This window comes from Lissotriton vulgaris, chromosome 3_1 (assembly GCF_964263255.1).
Source record: "Lissotriton vulgaris chromosome 3_1, aLisVul1.2, whole genome shotgun sequence".
Classification (NCBI taxonomy): Eukaryota; Metazoa; Chordata; class Amphibia; order Caudata; family Salamandridae; genus Lissotriton; species Lissotriton vulgaris.
The window spans coordinates 51,323,445-51,348,540 of NC_141689.1; the positions used below are offsets into that span (position 1 = coordinate 51,323,445).

The 25,096-nt window shown below is 44.3% G+C and overlaps 1 protein-coding gene across 1 annotated transcript in view; it reads left to right on the forward strand.

Annotated features, from left to right (window-relative positions):
- The window catches only part of LOC147725924 (vomeronasal type-2 receptor 26-like), an 83,191-nt gene extending 59,782 nt beyond the window's left edge, over nucleotides 1-23,409 (forward strand). The window contains exons 3-4 of the mRNA XM_086963390.1: nucleotides 17,004-17,127; nucleotides 22,505-23,409. Coding sequence (XP_086819516.1) covers nucleotides 17,004-17,127; nucleotides 22,505-23,409 — 1,029 coding nt within the window. The remainder of the gene's footprint in view (nucleotides 1-17,003; nucleotides 17,128-22,504) is intronic.
- Nucleotides 23,410-25,096: the final 1,687 nt, after the last annotated feature.

Here is a 25,096-nt window from a genome sequence, read left to right on the forward strand (position 1 = left end):
TAAATGGGCAACGTTTCGCCCGCCTAATCATGATCAGGCCAACGAGCACGAGAACCAGTATAGCAGGACTGGCCTCAGGCAGAGGAGGCAGCTTCTGCCGAGTCATGCGGCCACAGCGTTTCTGAACTAAGGTGCACGTGTCATTAAAGAAGGTGAATCGCCGGCTAAGGCCTACGTGTCCCTTAGCAAAATGAATTGATCGGAGGTCACTGTTTGTTCATTGACTATGTGAGGGCAAGAATATAAGATGGATGCCGTATTCTAAAATGGATGCCATCGATGTACCGGAAATGTGCTCGTAACAAGAGGGCTCTTGCTCGTTGCATAGCGAAAACACCAGGATATGCTATATGGATCATTTACGGTTCACTGGTACCGGAATTATAGGTTTACGACAATGTCAAAAACACAGGTTCGAATCGTCACGGAACCTCAGACCCTCCTTTTGCCCTTACATAGGCAATTACTCACTCTATGTCAGAGTCCATCTCGATCTTCATCAGGTCAGTGATATGTAGCTGTAGCATTATTCTTTCTCGCACCTTGTCTCCCAACACAGGTGGTTTCCTAAAACAGGTTGCAGCACAGAGGCTGCACAAGGCAGGACCACACTGGATAACAAGACAGCACGAGAATAGGAACACTAAGACAATACCAATGACCATCAGAACCTTCCATCCCCATGCTGATAATAGAGTCCAAAGCCATTCCATTAACGACCAATTTCCCTTGTCTACATGAATAGAGTCGGAAATTTTGTGTAGCTTAGAGATCGCTTCGTACACTGTCGGAGCATTATTGGGGATATAAACACAGCAGCTCGATTGGATCATTCTGCATACCCCACCTCGATCTGCAAGTATTACATCAAGAACCATACGGTTCTGTAATGTCATGAGACGATCCGCCTGGAGCTCAGCTGTTAAAATACTAAGGGCACCAGCAGTTTCTGTAATAGTAGATTCAACTACCCGTGTTAGCTGACGTAGATTTCTACTATTGGCCATAGGCCCCCAGAACGGAAGAAAACCTTTGAAGAAGTCTCCGGCTTCCTGACCAGCAGTGTCTTCTTTGCTGAAAACACCTCTTACTACTCTGGTTTTGGGATAATTTGGGGCAGCTGTGTATGTCGGCGGCAACAGTCGAGCAATATAACATGAACCTGAAAAGTCAGCAGGCAACCATGTATATGCCCTGTCTCGACAGATGAAGTAGGTACCCTTAGCAGTTAGGAAGGCAGGGGAAGAGTTTGATGGATACACGTACGTTTCAACACAGTCACTTTTCCCTAGCCGAGCTCTTGGATTTCTCCCATTACCTTGCAAGACGAATTGACCTCGGTGAGGTACGACCCAAACTGGAGTGGAGCTCTTACGCTTGTATTCACCCAAACTAATGCTGTACTCCGTAGCATTCCAACTCAAATAAACTCGTAGCTCATCTTTAGGAATAAAGGGGGTGTTATTGACGTCTTTAATCATGTCAGTTATTCCCTTTACCAATGCTTTATTAACGGAGTTATACTTGGTGGAACGTGGAGGACGCGGGGGATAGGTTTCGAGGGCATAGACAAATACAGTCTGGAAGGCCCGACATGATCCATTATAGCTAAAAGGCAAGACCAGGTAGGGGATGCCCTTATCCATGGTATGTGGTATCAAGCCACACACCCAGCAGTCCGTTGTGTTAACTACCAGTTGGTGTTGGTGCAAGAGCTGTACAAAAGTGTTATTTATAAATTCTGAGCGTCGAGCTTGTTCATGTTCAGGAAACGGATGAAAGGAATGAAGAGAAGAAACAGTAGGAGAAACAGGAACATGGGGAGGTACTGTAGTCGTGATCGGTGCAAAGATTAAATGAATACCAAAGGCAATTCCACCCACCAACGTTATTAAGATAATAAAAAACGTAATTGCACATTGCATCAGAAAACATTTGTTATGTAAATGTAAATGTAAATGTATGTAAATGTATTGGCATTTATATAGCGCACTACTTACCCGTAGGGTCCCAAGGCGCTTCGACCGCTGCGAAACCCTTCCTGGCTTCCCTGAGAGATGGTCCCTTAATGGGTATCTCCAGGGTGAGACCAGGCATCCCTGGCGGTCTGGTGGGGCCGTTAGTGAAGATGAGGCAAGCTAATGCCCAGAGTTGCCGAGTGTGATCGCTGATCAGAGTGGGCACCGAGGCGAGAGAATTAGCGAGTCCGCTGACCCTGGTCCAGAAACCTGCCGCGCCGGGAATCGAACCCTGGTCCCGGGCCGTCCTCTGCTCTCGGGTCTGTCACCTCTAACCAGTGAGCCACACTACTTCACTGTAAAATTTTGTACAATCTATTTCTGCGAGCATAAATTACATTCTCTCGGTGCAGCCCAGGAAGCTCCATCTTCTACAACCGCTCGTGACCACTGATGATATGTACGTAGTTGAAAATGCCTCTACCAGCCCTGGGAGTTCCCAAAACTGACAGAAAGACCGACCTTGTGTCTGGCCCCCGCAGATTCAACTAGGCACAAAGCCACGACCCTATGGCGACCCAGACGGCAAGGTAACAGAAACAACAGAAATAAACAGAGGAATACAAAAATGTTCAGTAAACTTCCTGGCTGAGGGCAATGTAATAGAACGAATATGAAAAATAGGCAGTTTCCTGCTTTATTTGTCCTTAGAATGAGAACGAAGGTTGTATCTCAGTTTTCCTGGCGTTGTTTGATCCGGGAATAGTTCGTTTCCAGCAGGGACAACAATGTTTGAATTCGCAGATGACAAATGTTCGTTCAATGCAGTGTTCTGGTCAGTGATCAAAGAAGCAGCTTCAGAGGGGGAGTCAGAGTTCGGCAAATCAGTTGTCAGTTCTGCATCACTGAAAGGAACATATCTAGGAACAGGTTCTGTATCAGAAGCACCAATTCCTTGTCTAACCCAATTGTCATAAGGAAGTGGAAAGGGGTACACGTTTAGTGTGTGTGGCATGGATCCAATTCTTCCGGCCAACCACACGTACAGCAGTCCTTGTCGCCAAGAGCACTTGATAGGGGCCCACAAACTTCGGTTGGAGATTCCTGGTCCGTCCAAAATTTCGGATGATGATAAAATCGCCGGGTTTCCGCTGGTGACCTGGACTCTCCGGAGGCTTTGGCAATGCATCGAAAACCTGTTGGTGAATGAGACTCAATTTAGCAGTCAAGTCAAAAAGGTAATCAATTAACATTGGGTACTTTAGCTGCCTAAACTCTCGTGGTCTTGGTACTCCCCAGACATTTGCAGGGCGACCGAACACAATCTCATATGGGCTAAGCCCTACTCGAGAGTGCACAGTCGCTCTAGTGGATAACAAAGCCAATGGTAGTGCATCTGGCCAGGACAAATTTGTGGAAGCTTGGATCTTAGCAAGTTTCAGTTTAAGTGTACCATTGTACCCTTCAACTAAACATGCTGACTGGGGGGGGTTCGCACTATGAAATTTTTGCTTAATCCCTAAACCTGCACACACACTCTGCATAACTTTCCCTACGAACTCACTCCCGTTGTCCGACCATACAATCCGTGGCATTCCATATCTGGGGAAGTATTCTTTTAGGAGGATTTTAGCAGTGGACAAGGCAGTGTTATCTTTTAGCGGATATGCTTCAATCCATCTTGAAAAAGCACAGACTACCACTAGGACATATTTAAGGTTATTACATCGATCCATGTGGATGAAATCCAACTAAATCACTTCGAAGGGGCAAGAAGGAGGAGCGAAGTGTCCAGCGGGAGTGGGTGTTCCCTTACCAGGATTATGCATCAGGCATACCATGCAGTTTCTAACCACTCTTTCTGCACATTTACTGATTCCATCATTCTTCCAGACTGGGGCCAACATCTTACAAATCCCTTTTGAACTGATGTGCGCTGCTCCGTGCGCCATCGTTACCACCACAAGCACATACGCATCAGGCAACATCCAACGCTGATGCTCCGACAAGTCAATCCAACATCCACTCGAGTCCAATTTACCCGTTTTCTCTTTCCATACAATCTTTTCCTCTTCAGTCGCTTCTTCCTGAATTGCCACTGTGTCCTCACACATTCCCGACTCAGCAATCCATCTCACAGACGTCGCAACACACGTCTTCCACAGTCGCCCAAAACTATGCGCTACGCCAAACGCGTACTGACTATCTGTGAACACATTCACTCTCTTTCCCTTTCCTAAAACACACGCTCTAGTCAATGCAATTAATTCTGCAGCTTGGGCAGAATTCTGATTCACTCTTGCAGTCTGCACAATCGTACTCAAAGTCGTTACTGCGTAGGCAGCTGTCACATCACCATTCTCCAATTTAAAACAAGACCCGTCAACATATAACGTGCCATCTGGATCTGTTAACGGAGTGTCCTTAAGATCAATGCGTCCTTTTGTCTCTTCCTCGGTTCTAAAACAACAGTCATGAGGTTCAGAATCACTCGACTCCTGGCTAGTCGGCAACAGTGTTGCTGGAGTCAGTACATTGCATCTTTTAATCTGAATGTGACTCGCTAGCAGTGTCAGCTCATAACCTGATAATCTAGCACTGGTGAGATGCTGAGTTTTTGTTCGGTTCATGAGTGTGTCCACGGCATGTGGGACCATGACCACCAGCATGTTGTTCATGACCAAACCAGCAGATTGTCGAATGGACACTGCAGCTGCTGCTGTAGCTCTTAGGCAACTTGGCAACGCTCTGGCTACCGGGTCTAATGTTGATGAAAAATACGCACAAGGACGTTGTTTATCACCAAATCGTTGCGTCAAAACACTCAACGCATAACCTTCTCTCTCGTGAACATAGAGTGTAAATGGCTTACTGTAGTCAGGTGTACCCAACACAGGAGCTGAACATAGTGCATTCCGTAACTCAGAGAAACTCTGCTGACATTCGTCAGACCATGGCACCGGATTCGGAACACCTTTTCCAGTCAAGGCTACCAATGGTTTTGCCAAGAGAGAAAAATTTGGGATCCATTGCCTGCAGTATGAAGTAATACCTAAAAACGGACGTACTTCTCTCTGTGTGCTAGGAACATTCATCTGCGTAATTGCTTTTATTCTCTCTGGGGTCAACCTTCTTCCCTCCTTTGACAAGAGATGACCTAGGTAGGTCACTTCTTGGCAACAATATTGCAGTTTGGAAGGTGACACCTTGTGATGTAAATCAGACAAATGATGCAGTAGGGAAATTGTAGCTGTTTTGCAAGTTTCCTTGTCGTCAGCAGCCACTAAAAGGTCATCCACATATTGCACCAAGGCAGAACCAAGAGGAAGCACAAAAGAATCTAACTGACTTTTTAATGCCTGACTGTAAATGGATGGACTTTCACAATAGCCTTGTGGAGCGCGCTTAAACCTGAAGCTTCGACCTCCTAGAGAGAAGCCGAAAATATCTCTGCTTTCCTCGGCTATCGGAATGCTGAAAAAGGCATTTTTCAAGTCAATCACTGAAAACCATGTGGCCGTAGCAGGAATCAGCGTCAACAATGCAGTAATGTCTGGAACCACAGGAAACTGCGGAATCACAATTTTGTTAACCTCTCTAAGGTCAATTACAAATCTGTAGACTGGAGGTTTTGAAGGATCTGTGCGTTTTAGAATCGGCAGGACAGGACTGTTACAGACATTTCCTCTTGTTTCTTCTATTACGTCTTTCTGGATCAAATCTTGCACTATCAATAAAAGATCACGTTCACCTTCGCTGGAGATTTTATATTGTGGAATTCGTGGGAATTTGACATTTGCTTTCAAACTTACTACATAAGGAGGGATTTCCAAAAGACCTACATCATTAGGACCAGTCGCCCAAAGAGTATCAGGGAGAGAACGCAGCTCCAGCGGGAGCGCATCCGTTGACAAGTACATCGGGGAGATGACTCTCTTACCCAACGTAAGCTCTACTCCTGACGGAGAACAGTACAGTGTCGCATACAGGCGTTTTAACAAGTCTAAACCAAGCAGATTTTCATTGCAACCAGTCGTCAAAATCAGGGGTGCTTTTATTTGGCGGGGCCCAATAGAAATAGACAAAGGACCAGAAACAGGGTTGTAAACAGGGGCGCCTGAAAAACCTACTGAAACATTCGTTAAGCCAGACAAAGGTGCGCCAGGGAGTTTCGCATGTATGATAGAACTTTTCGCTGCACCAGTATCCAACAGAAACGGTTCGACCACACCTGATGTAGCTACTGCGACATAAGGCCCACTCTGATCTACTGGAACTGATACTACTCCCTCTCTTTGTCCATGGCTGTCCTAGTACTCATTTTGTTGAATTTCCTCACTAACCTCACAGTAATCTTCAACATGGTACTGTTGAGATCTACCAGGCTGTACAGATTGTCCGTTTCGCTGATCGGAATAATTTGAAGGGCGATCATTAGTCTGCGGAGGCATAGTGCCTCGTCCTCGGCCTCTAGGTGTTTGCGTAAAACCACCACGACCTCTCTGAGCTGGAGCACCATTATTGTGTGCCAGGACTGGACACTCATTTTTATAATGACCTTCCTTTTTGCAATAAGCACACTGATTCCATTGGTACTGCGGTTTTTGGGAACCATAATCGGTCCTCTGATATGGCCCTTGCTGTGAGTTAGTCTGATTCGTGCGAGGCGGATAGGCTTGCTGCAAAAGTACTTTAGTTTTTAAATCTTTTGTTTTCTTGTCAGATTTTTCTTTCTCTTCTTTATCCCTATTTTCATAGTACTGAGCAGTTGCAAGTATTTGCGCAGTCGTAGAGACAGCCCACGCACTTTCAGAATCTTTTAATTTATTACTAAGCTCTGGTAACAAATTGTGCACAAATTTATCTACAAACAATCTCTGGCCTCCCTCCGTGCTCATATCCTGACCACTGTGATCTACGAAAGTTTCTTCAAATCTAGTGAAGAAGTCGGAGACGCTTTCGTCTTTCTTCTGCTTGCATGCGGACAATTTGTCCCAATTAACGCGTAATGCTGGCATCAAAGTTTTCATTAAATCAATTATCCTGCCAGGTAAATTAGCAATTAGAGGTTCGGGTTTAGAACCACCAATTTGTTGACCATCTGCCGCTACTATAGCTGGCCAGTCACCACCAAGGGCAACTGGATGATTTTCGGTACGAATTTTAGCCCAAATAGGTTGTGGCACTACATTGCCAAATAACATGTCAATGTCTGCTAAGTTCATAACACAAGCTTCAACCGTCTGACTCAGCTCTTTATAATAGCCGGCTGGATTTTTACGCGGGTCTGGCAAAGCCTGTTTAACTGCTAACACTTCAGCTCGTTTCCACGGAATGTGTATCCACACTCTTTGGAACTGTGCTGGAGCGGCTAAAATACCATTGACCGCATCAGCTTGAACGGCTTCGCGCCATATTGGCGGAACCTCCCTCATCGGATATTGACGACCTTGTTTTGTGCTACGTTTCTCTAAGTTTCTTGGTGAGCGGAGAGAAGGATCAAACCTAAAACTTAAAATCAGTTCCATCGCTTCTTTTACGTCCTGACCTACTATCATTCCTGCAGCAAATTTTTGCTGAACATGAATTAACTCATCCGGAACTGATTCAGAGTCGTCCTCCTCCCACTCCTCACACAAAAGGGAACACATTACATCGAACACATAACGCTGTGTCGGTTCTTTCCATTGCATAAATGTATCTAATACATCTCGTACATCATACCTTCCAACTTTCGAAATCCACCTAAGGGCTGTAGAATCTAATATTCCTCGTTCTTCAACACTAGGAAGTTGACTACGTCTCTGAGTAGATTCAGAGGCAGGAGTCTTAATTAGAGTTTTGTAGAAAGGAGATAGAATATTAGTGACAGATTCAGTGATTTTCCGACGAACAGAAAGCGGAGTCATATAGCTTGCGGAAGTTTTGAGTAGAGTAGTAGTTGGAACAGAAGAAGAAGAAGCAAGAGTAGGGGTAGCAGGCAAAGTAACTTGCGAAACAACAGGTATAAGTGGAGCAGGCATAGGCAGAGGAGCAGGCAACCCTGGAAGAGGGGGTGCCGGAGGAACGTTGTTAACCACAGGGAGTGCAGGAACTGGGTTCAAGGGAACAGGAGCAGGTATCCCAGGCTGTCCAGCAGCCGGAATCAAAACATTTGGCAAAGGTGGAGCCGTAGCACCTTGTGCATACGGCGGAGGTGATCTCAACAAATAAGACAACAGGGGATCCTTTTCAGGGTCCTCTACTGGCTTAGTAGCACATGATGGCAAGGCAGGGTAGCATTTGTCAATCGCCAAACTACGCTCTCTACCAGATATCTCTATCGCTTTCTCAGTTTCATTGAGTTGCAGCTGCTTAGCAGACTGTACTAAAGTCAACTCTTGCTCTTTTTGCTCTCTCTTTAATTTCTTAAGCTCTCTTTGTTTGGATTCTTTTCGCCAACAACGGAAAGAATCAAACATTGCCGGCCGGGCTTTCTTTTTAAACAGTTTCACTTCCAAATTATCAAGTATTTCAGGTTCCCATGTAGTGGCCAACTAAGGACACCATCCTCTTTCGTGTAACGGACCCACACTTCATTATAAGATATAGGACCCACACCATGCTTGCAGTAGAGCTCATAAATAGGAGTTCCAATTGGAGGAACCGGACACGAGTCCTCCAACCGGGAATCCCTGTTTCAACCAAAACACGAAAACATACATTTTTTCCGACTTACCATTTTACAAACCGGAACACAGAACAAACACAAACAAAGATGCGCAATCGAACTTAGAACTTAGGCCTACCAAATGAACAAATGTATCGATACCCAAACCAAACCAAAGATTATCGTAACGAGAACAACCAGTGATAATCTACAAAACCAAGTCGAACCAGAGAACTAAAAGGATTATCCGAACAGGAGCAACCAATTGATAAATCCTTACAAAGTTACCAAAAACAACTAGCAACCACTTAATACTTAACTGAGGCACTGAAGACGTCACCAAGGAGAAACCTGTCTACGTCTCCCCGTACTAAGGTCTGCACCTCGGGTCCAAGACAGGGCGACAGTCAAGGCAGCGGACCTCTGCAGCCGTCTGAACGGGAACCCTCGTGGAAGAGAACGTCGGGCGACTTTTGCGATATACCGGGATCGATGAAGTGGGGCGCCTCCCTCTGGAATCTTCACACGAAGCTTCTCGAAATCTTCAGGCTTTTGGACCGGTACCGAATGCCGTTGCCCCGCATTGGGCGCCAATTGGAGTTCTGGACTAATTACGGTCCAGAGGTGTCAGGGATAACACCCGAAGACCCCTGAGTTCTACCTGTCTTGGTGCACGAATAAAACAGAAACACGGGCTTCTCGATGGTGGCGTCAAGGACCAAAGGTTTATTACTGCAGGGATACAGAAGTCACAGAAACTACACACGGGCAGATTCTAGGAGCCTGTTCGATTTGCACTAAGTGGGTTGCTCCTTAAATACAAGTTTTTTAGCTGTGGGCAACATTCTTCACATGCTCGTACATTTCTCAAACTTTGTATCCTAAACAATAAATATTTGGCGTCAAACAGGAATTGTCAACGAATTTCTGATGTCAAACATTACGAATGAGGGGTTCCCACTTGTTCAATCATACTCCCATGTCATCTTCTCTTTCAAGAGCCGGACCGCCTCATCGTAAATTTCGTTACCTCCCCCTAATAAAGGCCCAGAAGAAAAGGAGTAGAGCCAGGTGTAGAAGATAGAAAAGTAGGATAAGAGATGTTTGTGGGTCGTAAATGGGCAAGGTTTCGGCCGCCTAATCATGATCAGGCCAACGAGCACGAGAACCAGTATAGCAGGACTGGCCTCAGGCAGAGGAGGCAGCTTCTGCCGAGTCATGCGGCCACAGCGTTTCTGAACTAAGGTGCACATGTCATTAAAGAAGGTGAATCGCCGGCTAAGGCCTACGTTTCCCTTAGCAAAATGAATTGATCGGAGGTCACTGTTTGTTCATTGACTATGTGTGGGCCAGAATATAAGATGGATGCCGTATTCTAAAATGGATGCCATTGATGTACCGGAAATGTGCTCGTAACAAGAGGGCTCTTGCTCGTTGCATAGCGAAAACACCAGGATATGCTATATGGATCATTTACGGTTCACTGGTACCGGAATTATAGGTTTACGGCAATGTCAAAAACACAGGTTCGAATCGTCACGGAACCTCAACCATCCCTCCAGAGCCTTAGTGGCACATTCAACAAATTTAGACCAGTCCTGAGTCTGTGTCTTTTGGGTATCTCTGAACATTAACCTGTACTGTTCAGTGGTTAAGCCTAACCCATCAATCAGAGCACTCTTCAGGACCAGGTAGTTTCTAGAATCCCCATCACTAACTGTGAGGAATCTGTCTCGGCCTCTACCTTCAAAGGAGAGCCACAAGATTGCTGCCCACTGCTCCTGAGGGATCTGCTGTACTTTGCAGGCTCTCTCAAGTGCAGTCATCCATTTGTGGATATCATCCCCAGCTTTGTAGGGGGGCATAATCTTACTCAGGTTTCTGTTATCAAAAGACCTGTCTTTATCCCTGGGGATAATGCTGCCACCAGTGGGTACTAACCCACTCTCTCTAGGCTGTCTTGCTCTAGCAAGTTTATCTTGGGCCAGGGCAACTTCTAATTCTTGCTTCTGGATCCTAAGCTCAGCCTCTCTCATTTTGGCCTCATGTTCCCTTCTCTGAGGGCTAGTCATCCTCCTTCTGGAGTGACCACAAGAGCCTCTAGAAGCTTGGGAAGTATTGGATTCACCTGAGTATTTCCTCCTCCTCCTTGGCTCCTGGTTAAGTCCACTTGGGGGTCTGGGTAAGGTCATCCTTAGCTCAGTCCCAAATACACTTAAGGTAGCCGGGCTAAGCCTGCTGGCTGGCCCCTGACTACGTCTGCCATCATCAGAATCACTGCTCCCCCCTTCAGTCTCCTCTTCTTCCTCCTCCTCCTCATCAGGCTGAGTGCCTCCAGTGACTTGGTCATCCTCATCTAGCTGGACTACAGGGACAGGGGTATCAGTATTGTCATCTTCAGTGGGAGAGCCTACTTCAGCAATCCCTGTGGGGTCTGCTTTAGAGGTCTTTAGAGCTTCAGACTGGTCTAAGAGCTCTCTAAGGTGGTCTGTAGTAGGGGTTGGACCCGTCCTAAGACCTCTTGAGGCACAAAGCTGCCTCAATTCCTTAAAATTAAGCATAGCAAATTTGGATGTGCCCTTGGAGGGTCACTCTCAACAGGAGTAAGTCCACTGGACCCTTCTGCTCCAGACATTGCTCTAGTGTGGGTGGATATGTTGCAATCTACCTACACTGGTGTTTACCTACTAAACCTATCTAGTAGTTGTAGTCAGGGTGTGCTACTCCCTATCCTCTACAACAACTAAGTTCAGTAGAACTTAAGTATACTAGTCTTGTTTTAATATGTACCTAGCAGGTACCTGTATGATCTTTCAAATGATACTCTCAAAGATTGTAATGGTAAAACAAACAGCAAGCTCAAATCCCAACCGCTGCTCACCAATGTGAGAAGTTGGCCTGGTATATGATGCTCACTAGTTCTAGTGATCACCTTGTACCATGCCAAGCAACCCTTATGATGATTGGTTGTAAGTCAACCTTATAGACCAGCTATCCTAGTAGCGTGGACAAAGCAGTCTTAGGCTAAACTCTGTAAAGGCATGTGAAGCAAGCTGTTTTACCATACACAATCCCCTTGAATACCAAATGAAAGGACACCACACAGATATATATTGAAAATATATATATATTTATTACTAAAAGTATCCCCTATACTCTTTATGAGTACAGAAGCAAATGCGATAAAACAAAACACAGTTTAAATACACAAAAGTTGCACAATATGGATGAGCCCTAGGGGCCACTTAAACCATATACTAAAATAGTGGTATAAGAGTCACTATCAGGAAAGGAAATAGGCCTAGGGCCTGGGGAATCGCTGGAGCTGTTCGGGACTAACAGTGAAGAAGACGGGAAAGGCCCGTGGGACTCAGGTGCAGCGCTTAAAGCACACGCATGCACCAATGCAATGTCAATGGTGCGTAAAAGTTACAAAGATAGTGTTTAGGGAACCTTCCGATGGACCTACAAGGACAAAACTTTAGACCTAGGCACTAGAGGTGTATACCAGTGTGGGAACACCGGCGTTGCAGAGTTACCTCACCCACAGGAAGCGGGTGCACAGGTGCGAAGTAGTGTCGGGTTTCGTCACGCAGGTCGATGGTGCCTGGAGATGAAGATGCTGCAGGCGGGTCGTCGAGGAGAGTTCCGGTGGATCCAAGGGTGGATCTGAAGTGGTGAAGACCTGAAAGCAGAGGGGACAATGTTCAAAGTCACTAGCCAGTGACTACCTTGGAACCAGGATGGAACCAGGCGATGTCGGGTGCAAACAGGAGATGAGGTGAAGATTGTCTCTGTAGCCACGTGGACACGAAGAGGTCGAGGACATGCAGTCATCGGTCACGAGCTGTCCCACAAAGGCTCTAGCTGATGGCGGTGTTGGCTTCTTGATCCGAGCAAACAGGCCTTGGCTAATGCAAGCCACACAGGAATCAATGCAAGCTTCTCACTCAGACCAGCAAGGTCAGAGTGGGTGCTCCTTTTCAGGGGAGCGAGGGCTAATCTGGAGCAACCAGACCAGCAGTGTAGTTTGTAGATTTCATCGCCAAGATGGCCACCAGCCGCGTGGCTAATGATTGAGATGGCGCATCAAGTGGAAAGATGGAAAAGGGCCCCACGCAGATCGTGGAGATGCTGAGGGGCTGATCTTCGGTGCAAATATTGCTCGGTGGTGGGGCTTCTGAAACCCCAAAGCCCAGCATCGAGAGTGCCTCGGGTGCTGCATAATCAGCTTCTCGGGGGTCTTTCAAGAGGTCCAGTTTCAAGTCTCTCGGTGCTTCCACGGGTCTCTTCTTTTCAGAAACTGTGGATCGGGCTCTGAGATGTCTGGAAATCCAGATCTTGTTGGGCTCTGGGCTCGGGCTCCGGCGGGAGGCGGCGGCAAAGCAGACGTCAAGTTGCTGGTTGGTGCCTGTATTCACAGGGTGGTCACTCCTTGGCCACAAGGGAGATTCTCTTCAGTCTTCTGTGCAGCAGAATGTCGAAGTCCAGTTTTCTTCTTAGTTTCAAGTCGAGTTCAGGATGATCAGAAGTCTTAGGACACAGCTCCAACTCTTATTCCAAATCTGGGGGCCGGATCCCATGCTAGGTCCCTCCTCTGGGTGGCACCAGGAAGGGGGGCGGTTACACCCCCTTTCCTTTGTCCAGCTCCGTGCCAGGACTGGGGCTGGAAAGCCCCAGCACCGGTTTGGGCTGGCTTATGCACGGGGACACCTTGTGTGCCGCGGGCATGTCTCAATCTATTCAGCCCTGTCCTACCCAATACACAAAATCCTGTCTGGGGTGGTGCTCACACCTCCCAAGGCAGGAAACCCTTTGTCCAAGCCTCCCTCACTGGAAGGACTCCCAGCAGCAGGAGGTCAGACTTGTGTCTGTGTGGCAGAATCCATTTTGTGATGCTGAGGCTCTGGTTAACTTTAACCGGGGTTCAGGTTATGTACATGCCATGTCCCTCTAGAAGGGTGTAATGCGATCCCCGTCGACAGAACTGTCGAGGGGATAGTATTCCAAATCGTATGACACCTTACTCGACATGTTTTGATAAAGCCAAACCAAAGTTTGCAAATAACCGCGAGGATTATAATGCACATAAGAATATATGGTATGGCAATATCCCGGAACAGCTACGGGAGTTGTTCCCGACAGCTGCAGACAGGCTCAGCTCATGCCAGAGCACCATCTCACATGAGACCACGCACTCTGCCTCCAGGATTGTAGAGGCCTGCCATAGGAGTGGCTCACAGGTTAACATGTGTCCAGTTAGGTTAGATATAGATATACTATATCTAAGCAAGATGTGATTACACCAACTTACCCCAGCTGAGTGATCAGCCAGTTGTGTCAAATATGGAGGCCAGGCCAGGGGTGGCACAATACATGCTGCAGCCCCTGGTATTCCTTGGATACACCTATGCCCTGGGTACCTTGAGTACACTGTTACAGGGGCCTATAAGGTGAACCAGTTCTAATTCGTAATGCACCTAGAGTGCATTGGCATTAATTTAGAGAGAGAACAGCAGGATGTGGGTCTGATTAGCAGGCCCACAGCCAAATTAAGTCATAAACCAGTGGAGCAAAAAGCAAAAATTTGGGGTGACCATAGGATAGCAGACCCTACTCTCCTACAGTCTGTGACAGGTTTCAATCTATTTTCTAATAGGTTATCCCTGTTGGCATACATTGCTCTTTTGCAGGCTATCATAATGGTGTGTTCTGGATATCCTCGATGAGATAGTTTACTGGACAGGAGGCTGGCTTCCTCATTAAAGATTGTTCTCTCCGTGCAATTGTGGTGCAGTTGAAAGAATTGGCCTACAGTTAGCTTTTCTCTCAAGGATTTGGGGTGGAAACTGTCAAAGGCTAGCAGGGCGTTCTTGTCAGTAGGTTTGTGATAGACACAGGTGTGGAGTATTGCCTCCTTTGCTTTGATAAAATGGTCCAGAAAGGGAAGTCCTGTTCTGGTCATGATGGATGTGAAATGGAGCAAAGGATTCCTTTGGTTGAGCCAGTCTACAAATGTTCCCACTGACTCAGCATTCCCCTTCCAGATCACCAAGACGTTGTCTATGTAGTGTAGCACCACAATTTTATATTTCCCAACCAGAACTTGTGTTCCTGCCTAGAAGAGTCCTGGCAGTTTGGGCTGGATGGCTCCTAGGGGAGTTATACTTGTCTGATTTGCATATGTCTGATCTCTTTCTAGAGCAGTATCCGGCTGAAAAAATATGAACTGGAATAGGGCCCGCAGTGATCGCTAGTGACTGATATTATTTAGACATTAAAGTTAATATACATATTTCATCCAAAGGCTTATTTTGTGTTACCTTTGTCACGCCAATATGTATGGCCAAAAGGTTGGATAAAGAATCATTTTGGGGTTAACTTGAAATTCTGGATAAGACTGTGACGCTGACTCCCTTTCAAGCTCTCTCGCAGCACATTGAATGCAGCAGCAATATTTGTTACACTGTTTGAATAGTCACAATTATGTACACCGACTCACATTGTAAAGCAATATTCCAAAACTTGCATTATATGTGTGATAAAAAAAACGTTTTAAATCTCTTTTCATTTCTGACCTGAAGGTGATAACTAGTTAATGAATGCTTATAATTATTATTTCAACCTTATATAGCATTTGAGAAATGCTTCTCTTTAATCTGAATTGCAATGTATCCCATCTACTTTCTCGTGTATTTTGTCCGGTTTGCATCTGATGATTGATCCCTGTATCACAAGTACCACTCATGGAGATAAGCTGTGCATTCATCCTTTGCTAAGTAATGGGAAGACATGGGTACATCACCCCATTGGAGGCTTGAGAGTTCCTGTAGTCTGTCATATCATGAATAAAGAGCTTGTCGAGTTCTGTCATAGGACACCTGATTTTCAGTGATATAGAGGAATTGCCATAGATGAACTGATGTTAGAATGGCCTCCTTTATATATGTGACCTTGCACCAATACATTCTTTAAATGTATGTCTGCCCTTCCTCCCCCCAGGCCTCTGTGTGCTTGAGTGTGAGCTTCTCCACTGGTTTCTTCTTGTTGGGGATGATGCAGGTTAAGCTCTTTTAACCTTTTGCTTTCAGGAAGTACACACCTTCACTTTTCAAAGCAAGGCAAATTCTTTAAGGGCTGTAGTTTCTAAGGGTGCAGCTGGTGCAGTCATTCAGATTGCAATCCTCTTGGTACAGGCCAGGGTTCCAGCCCTGCTGTGTATTTTCTTCTTGGAATTTCAGGAAAGGATTTAAGTTGCTAGGACGCTCTCCCAAATGTATTCTGTGGCCTTGGGTGACAAACAGGGGGCACCTCTGTCCATAGGGGTGCAGGGTACCACCCAGAACTATGACAACATCCTCCAAAGTGTGGCATTCTCTTGTGCCACAAAGCCCAGTACTTTAAAATCCAAATTGGAGAAATTCTCTTCTTGGGGTTAGGATCTGGGTCAGCCAGGCAAGAAGGGTGGCTTTTTTACCTAAAACACCCCTTCCAGGCTCTCTGCTTATCTAATTACTGGGGCTCCCAGTTTGCTGCAGGGGTAGGTAGTGGGGGTGAGCCTGTGTATTGTCTCAACTGATTGAAGATCAGTTTGGCTATTCTACTCCCTGCCTGCCCCTTGCTCTGCTCCTGCAGTTCTCCTCCCACCAGATGACCTTTGTCTCTGTGCATGCCACTTCACACCTCATCAGAGCAGTTTGGTAGAGTCTGTCAAAGGCTGGAGAATCAGCAGAGGCTGCTTGAAGGGTGAGATTTCGCTCAACAGAACAGTTTCAGAACTTTTTTATGTATTAGACATACTAAATCTAATATTGGCAAGCTGTTGGATTAATCATTACTAATCTTTTAAATCTCTAAAATATAATTTTAGGTCACTCCTGCAATAGTGGCAGTTTAATAAAGTATTCCTATGTTGCAGCTAAAATGCAACAATGGGGAAAAATTAAATTGGTAAGTTTTCCCTCACCTAGGCATATAAAACACCTTTTAAAATGGCCCTGCTTAGGGGTGACATATGTGTAAAAATAAGATATATTTTAATACTTTGGAAGTATCTCAAAATGCAATGTTGATTTTGCATATAATTTCAATTTAAAAGCTGCTTGCAAAGCAAGCAACACAGCAGTGCACACTTAAGTGCATTAAATCTGCTGAGCCTCTAAACCTACATGCCGTACCATATAATAGGGACTCATGGGTAGGTGCCACTTGTTATTGCCCCTAATTACCTTATACTTTTTAACAGAGTAAAGGCACAGGGCCTGGTTAGCAGAGCCCAGGGCACAATCGGAGTCAGTAAACACCTGTTTGTAGTCAAAAATGGAGTCAAAAAATGGTTGAACACCGCAAACAGTCCTGGTTTCTCACACCATATAATCAATCCCTTTTCTTCACAGACCCCCTCCTCTGTCTGTAGTAAGAGCTGCTCACCTGGGTCCCGGAAGGCTCTCATAGAAGGAAAATCTGCCTGCTGCTTTGACTGTGTGCCATGTGCAGAGGGAGAGTTTTCAAACTCCTCTGGTGAGTGAAGACTTTATAACTGATAGCGTTTGTAAGGCATTAACAAGAACAAGTGCATTAAATAGATGAGGGAATGTTTCCAAAGGTGTGCCTCCTCAACAAATATTCATGTTATTAGCCCAGCTGATTGTGTGTTTTTGTGAACCTTCTGTGCTAGAGAATAATGAATTATGCTTCTGGAAGTGCTTTGTTCACAGCATATTATAGCTTGTTTTGTCCTACATTGACAACAGAGGGACTCCTGGCTTTATTGGACACAGAAACAGAGATGAGCCTTCGCAATGCATCCTGCTCAGAGACTGGGGTGCATATTTATGAGAAAATCACACAGCACATCAAGTCACTTTGCTGCACTGTGTGACTGGGAAAGGGCAAGAATGCGCCACATTTAAAAGATTATGGTGCATTCCTGCCTTTTCCTTGTGCCGGTATTATCTTTGCTGGCTAGCACCAATGCAGGTACTCCTACACCATTGTGCAAGGGTGCCTGTGTTGTATGCAAGATCATTTGAAGCCTGATCCCCACGCAATGGATAATGTCAAAAAACAAGGGTGTTGCATTGGAATACCCACAGCAACTCTCATGTAACCCACCTTCCACAATGAGAAATGCATTTCCTTACTCTATATAATGAGGGCCATGAAAAGCCAGGCAGGGTGGCTTTGCATGGCCTTGTAAATAGGGACCGGCACACTGGACCTCCGCAGCACCACAAAAGTGACACACTGGCTGCATAAAAGTACTGCAGTGTTTAGCCTATTTAAAAATATATTTGTGGCACTTATGCAGGCAATTCACCTCTACACCAGTCTGCTAACATATGTTTAGAGACACAAGCGTCATCCCCTCACTCAGCTCTCCTGCGGAGAGGTCCTACTCTGGGGAAAAAGGGGTTCACTTGTAGTGTAGTTCCTATATTCCCAATAGGCTCTGCGCATTGGAATAATATATCCTATAGATTAGACGTAGGACTGAGGTCGACTAGGTCTCTATCGAATATATTAAACTTAATTGTGAGGGCCAGCTAGCTCAGAGGTCACTAGAATCTTTCTCAAATAAACCAGAAGGGATTACTTTCTGACAACCACATAAACATGACACATTTATTTCGCAAGAGTAAGAAGTATATCTCTAGAGTCATGGAAACAATAGATATGTATTTCACACAGTCAATCGTGCATGCTTCTTTCTACAGGTTTGTAGAGCAATAGAGAGACAGGCGTTTTCAATAAAAGATTTATTGATCAGTCTTCTTTCTCACACAAGAGAAGTGAACTGCTACAATCATTAAGCAGGCTGCAAAGTATAATGTGTACAATAGGAAGAGTATTATAACATAATACTGTAAAAGCATGGTATGGTTTCTAAGCCAGATAAAATAACATACATAAATAACAAAGCTAAAAGTACTCAACTGGTGCTTCTAAAATACGCCTACCCCAATGTACCTAACCTAAGTCTAGTACGCGGAAGAAGTAAGTATGGTGTAGCATAGGTTTAGTATTCTATTGCCAAGAATCTATCCAAGATTTCTCTTAGGGTCTAATCAGCTCCGTACCTTGGTTTTAGAATGAAGTAGGTCTGGTATCTCTGTCTCAGGACTCGATTCCCCAACACCCTGCAAGGGGAGCTTAGAAACACTGGAGCTGGATTTAGGACAGCGTCTCTCTCAGTGCGTCAGCTGGAGGGTCGGCTTCCTTCAGCACTTGCTGTAGCGAGCTGCGTAGGGCAAGTAGATAGTCAAACTGCCCCAATCCACCGTGTGTTTGCCAGAGCAAGTGAAGGTATATTTATACCTTGAAAGAGCCTGGTTTGACATAAAGTCGGGCATAATAACGTCATCAAAGAATGGCAATTCTTTGAAAACTCCAAGAGTTCTTAGACAAATCAATATTCAAGCAAGGGGAAGCCCCTATCTGCTGAAGCCAAGTTTTCCAAGAAATCGTTGTGGCTTTTTAGAACTGGTGAACGTAGCCATGCCTGTATTTGGACTGCATGGGCTATGGCTAAATATGGGTATGATTTCTATGCCTATATTAGGGCAATGTGAATTGTACCTATATAAGAGCATGAAGCGGGAAAATTAAACTAGTGTCCTAAAATGCTATACAACACACTGGTTGGTGGTTGACGCCTTGTTTGCTCATGACGGGGAGGAGAATGGTAGTACATTAATTTGGGGGAAGGGTGTATCATATGTACCTTGCATGCTGAACTCAAAGTATCTACTGATCCTCTCAGACAAAATCAGCAACAGGTTGTAAAATAAAATAGGATAATCAACCAGGATCAATTATTAAACATATGGAGGCACAGAAAATGTACAGTTACTTAATGTATGCTCTACTTTATGCTGCTTATAATGCACTCTCACATTGACTGTGTCCTCGTGTCTAAAGATGAAATGAGCCTGGCTTACACACACACTGGCCTTTTCCTGTTTCTTGTAGAACTAAAAATTATTGACTGACATCCTCCCTCCTTCTAAAGAAAATGTCCTTCTGAGTCCTTGTTGAACACTGTGGGGCATATTTACAAGCCCCTATCACCTCATGAATGTCAGTTTTAGCGATGTTCCTGTGGCGATAGGGACTCCACCTTATTTACAATGCCACTTTAACCCTCTTGACGTGGTTTAACACCACCTTATAAATAAACAGCCCCAAAATTAAGACCACAGAAAACCTGGTCTTAACATGGCGAAGTGAAGAGACATGTTTATTTTGCCTCGTTTTTGCTAATTTTGTGTGCTGCACTGTACAGCACACACATAAACATAGTGGATTTGACATATAGAAGGCTCCAACCAGTTCAAACAGACACTACCCAATAAACTCTTGTGACAGATCTAGACACGCCTTTTAGATATTAATCGGTCATGCCTAACTAGGCCTTGTTCATTTAGAATCATTCTGGTGAAGTAGTGAAAACCCTGTGGGAGTGCTGTCAATTATAATTCAATTTAAAGAAAAACAAGCTTTGCCAAAACTACCTATCTATATATGGTTAAACCCAAAAGGGTGCTAATGTGTCATTGATTTTTGACTCTAGTGGGTAATTAACAACATTTCATTAAAGAATTGACAGGGGTAGAAAGAAGCAAATTGACGTTCTTAGTCAAGAAATATTCATGACCTTTACTTCTTTTTTTCAGAGAAACATTAATGAGATAATTTACATGTCGGCTAATAATCTTTGTCATGTTTCCTGTTTGTCAAGATGATAAGGGCTCCACGCTTTTACCCACCCCCATTTGCTGTGTGTTGAAAATACTAAAAAGGCATCACAATTATGGCTGTAGACCTTTCCTCAGAAGCTCCCTTCAGACAGGCACCTGCCAAAAGAAGTGGGCACATTAGGGTGTGCTTGTATGTGAGCAAGAGCGTGCGTGTCATAGGGAGAGAAAAAGAGTGTGTGGGTGTGTGTTTTGTGATGTGTGTGTATCACCAGCAGGTGACAAGGTGGCGCGGTGAACATTAAGGTGAAAAGTAAACATTTGGCAGCTGCAGCATTCACACACTGATGAAGTGTGCATTGGCAGGCAGTTTGTGGATCTGGTCTCCTCTTTTAGATATCTTTTGAACTCTGACACTATATTTGTGCTCCTGTGCTTCCAACCTCAGATATCTATTCCCAGATACAGGTAAAGGTCCTTATCTGTCATCAGATTCTATCTTATGGATGATGAACTAATAATAAAAACATGGATTTTGACTGTGGGAAAAATGAATAGGGCTGAGGACAAAAGAAAGTTTCCACAAACTAACAGAGTGTATAAATTATTGCAACTAAAGGGGCCTCATCCAGGGCTTTAAAAATTATACTCCATTATGCTAGTCTTAGATTCACAGGAGTAATTTTCAGAATAGAATTTACTCATGCTGAACAGACACCATTGGGCCGTATTACACAAAATGCCCTGAAGGCACAACAGGAATGTGTTCCCGCTTTGTGCATCACCAGAGCACTTCCTTATTAAAGAATGGGCTGCAGATGCTTTTTGCCCCTTCTGTAATACTGATAGCACTGTTGCACATATAACACCAGCGGCGTTTCAAGAGGGCATTCCTTCATTTGCATGGGAGCTTGGCCCCATCTAAATGATGAAATCGCTTTGCCTCAATGCCCTGCCATATTATTAATGCAGGTGCAGAGGCAAAATTTGCCTTCAAGAGGCACACTGAAGGTGTGCCACAAAATGGTGGCACACTGTCAGTGTGCCCTGATAGCATCCCTTTGGAGAGGAGAAAGCGTGAGCCATGGACACCCCAGACATCCCCTTGCAGACACTTGCTGTTAATCTGTGTATCCACCTGCACTGCAAGGGGATCTCTCTCCCCTCTGGAAAATGCAGGCCGCGTACACAGTGAAATACTGAGTGGTTTTAAACAACCATCCCATTTATCACTCGAATTTACTGGTCCCAGGGCAACTGGAGGTTGCAGCTGCCTTGGGGGCAGCACATTCGACATAATAAGATGCACTTTCCCTTGTTTGCACAAGGGGCCCCTGTTTGAAAGTGCTCCATGGCGCAAACAAAAAAAGTATGCCCCTTCAGTAAAAGGGCCCCAGGTGGAAAAGCTATATGAGTAAATAAGTTAAGATTGTGAATTTTACTATTCAAGTTTTTACTTTGAATATTTGACATTTGCATTTTATTTTTTTAGGAATATACGCTTTGTGTGAAGGCAGTCCTTTCCACTCATTAACTTGAAGAATGGGGAGGACCTTCTCTATTTCTGCACTGAATTGGCAATTATTCTAGAATTTGGAAGTATTATCTTACATGCATTCCATTGTAATAAATAGCCTGAAAAAATATGATCAAACACCCACATCATTTTGCAGACCTACACCCACGCAGGTTGTGATTTGGCTGCCTTGTTTATGACTGTATGAATAGCAAATATAAATCTACCCTGTCAATTTTGTATTTACACATAGCAAATGTAGATCATATAATTGTACATATAAATCACAAACAGCATTTTGAACAACTAAGTAAGCAAAATCCTTTTGTGAACCTGACCCTAAATAATAGATGTTTTTGTACAGGTTTTATACAAACTCATATTGAATCTTGTGTCGGAGGTTGTGCAGCTTTTGCTTAATGCATCTCATGTTTCCATGCAGCCTCAGTCACACATTTAATTTGCATTCATTCTATTAACACTTAGAAAGTTATGTTTATCTTATGTGAATATCATATGGTCACTCAGGGAATTTTCTTCACCTGGGAGTTCATGAAGATATTTCTATTCTTTACCTTTATGCGTCACTTTATCCTTTAATAACAAGCCAATATTGTAGAGCAGGCAGCAGATAATATTATGATACCATTTCTATTACAAATGAGACATGTGTTTTTGCTTTTAGACATGGAAAACTGCCTGAAATGCTCAGATGACCAATGGCCTAATAAGAGGAAGGACAGCTGCTTGCAGAAGTATGTGGTTTATCTTTCATACACTGATGGCCTTGGTGTGTGTTTAGTCTCCATATCTATTTGTTGCTCCATAATCACGACTGGCGTTTTGGGGATCTTTCTCAGATACCGGGACACACCAATAGTCAAAGCTAATAACCGAGATCTCAGCTACACCCTTCTTGTCTCTCTAATGTTGGCCTTTCTCTGTTCCCTCCTATTTATCGGACGCCCTACCTCATGGACCTGTCTGATCCAACAAGGCGCATTTGGAATTATTTTTACTGTTGCTGTATCTTGTGTGTTAGCTAAAACCATCACCGTTGTCATTGCCTTTAATGCCACAAAGCCAGGGAGCAGCTTAAGCAGATGGCTGGGACCCCGGGTATCTGCCTCTATGGTCCTTTTGTGCACAATGGTTCAACTATTAATTTGTGCCACTTGGTTGCTTACCTTACCACCTTATCCAGACACTGACACACAGTCTGAAACTGGCAAGATGGTCCTGTTGTGTGCCCAGGGCTCTACCTCTGCCTTCTACAGTGTGATTGGTTACATGGGCCTGTTGGCCTTTATGAGCTTTATCGTGGCCTTCCTAGCCCGGGACCTGCCTGATAGATTCAACGAAGCCAAGCTCATCACATTCAGCATGCTGGTGTTCTGCAGCGTCTGGGTATCCTTCCTTCCAGCCTACCTTAGTACTAAGGGCAGAAACATGGTGGCTGTGGAGATCTTTGCTATTTTGGCTTCCAGCATTGGACTGCTTGGCTGTATATTCCTTCCCAAGTGTTACATTGTTCTGCTTAGGCCCAATTTAAATACAAGAGAAACTCTTGTAGATAAGAACACTTTATAGTTAGATTTTTTAAAACTGCAGGTTATTTTTTTTGTATGAAACAGCATATTTGATTTTTATCACACACATCTCATCTTTTCAATTGTGTGTTGACAGTTCTTTAAAAGACTAGGTAAAACAATGTATGAGTTTATATGCAGCATGAATTGTAGTCTCTGTTTTCTGAAATGTTTCATCCAATTTGACCTGGCTGACCTTGTGAGGGTGTTAGTGGTTGTGTGGGACTCTGAGAGCCCAACTTGACATGTTTTACAGCCATCACATGGTCTGGATGCAGAGTAACACAGTTGTGAATATCAGGAGTCTAGGATAAAGTTATTTTGGGGTCTTATGAAAAAAAAAACATTGCTGAAAAAAATGTGAAGGTACTTGACTTCAGTAACGTGTCTTTAAATGGATGTGACAGTGCTTTCTCCCGATAAGGCTCAGTAATTGAAATAAATTGTCATTGACCAAATTTAGAGTTCTTATGATCATGATGACTCTGAGTTCATCTAAGCAGCAGAACACACAATATATTCACTTCCTTGGAAGGGTGATGAGGTGGGATGAAGGCAATGTATCTGCGAGAACACGGAAGCATTAAGAAGAGTGATTGCGGAGCACGAGGAGAGGAGAAAACAACCAGCTCCAACTGAAAACACGAAGTCGACAAGAACAAAAAATCAGGTAGTGAGGAATCATCCTCACCACATGATATTGAGCATGCTTTTACTAAGCATGAGAAGTCGCAAGAGCACATTTAGATTAAGCGCTGTAACTTCAAGTGCACCTAGATTATTATCGCGTACAGCATGCAGACATTGAGAAACAACAGCAAGGAGGGCCTCACTCACTTCTAATTTACCACAGAAGAATCCACTGAAAATGGCATTTAATAAGCATGACAACAAAGATAGGACATTAACCCTTAGGTATTGTTTCAGCAGTATGCAAAATGAACTCCCCAATTCTAATTTCCCATCACCCTCTCAATCCACCCTCCCTGTTCACGTTAAACACTGCTGAGCACCACCTAGGCACTGAAATGTCGCCCCTAGTCTGCACAATGTTAAAACAATTTTAAAAACATCTTAAAGGCCATTCTAAGAGAGCCATATGTAATCAAGATGCCCATTTCCTTTACCCTTGTCGATCCCTAGCACGTTGAGAAGAGTAAACTACATACAAGAACGACCAACAAATAAGATCCCAGGAGAGATACTGCATCCTATGATGCAAATTGGATATGGTATGTCAAAAGTCTCAATTTAGCTAAACAACACTCAATACAGTAGACACTGAACTGAGTGCTTATACGATTTTACTTGTCTATCCATACAGGCACCTAACATCCTACACGTTTAAAATCCCACCCTGATGAAGACCTTCACACAAAACCATCTATCTGGTCCACCAATTGAAGGTGGAAACGCGTTGGCTCTCTTTACAGAGAGGCTCAGAGCAACTGTAAATAATTAGCTTGTTCAATTACAGGTGCACTTGAGCTGATAAACTGCAGATCTGGAAACAAGTCGGTGAACCTATCTCTGACCTCTCTAGGACTTGGCTAGTAGATTTAATTGAGGGCAAACCAGAGATAATAGTCCCAATTAGAATTGTTAATCAGTAGGACTTACGTATGTCAGGCTTGACATTCGTGAAAAAATTGTTGAACAAATCATTGTAAACAGGATTGTTTTTGTTT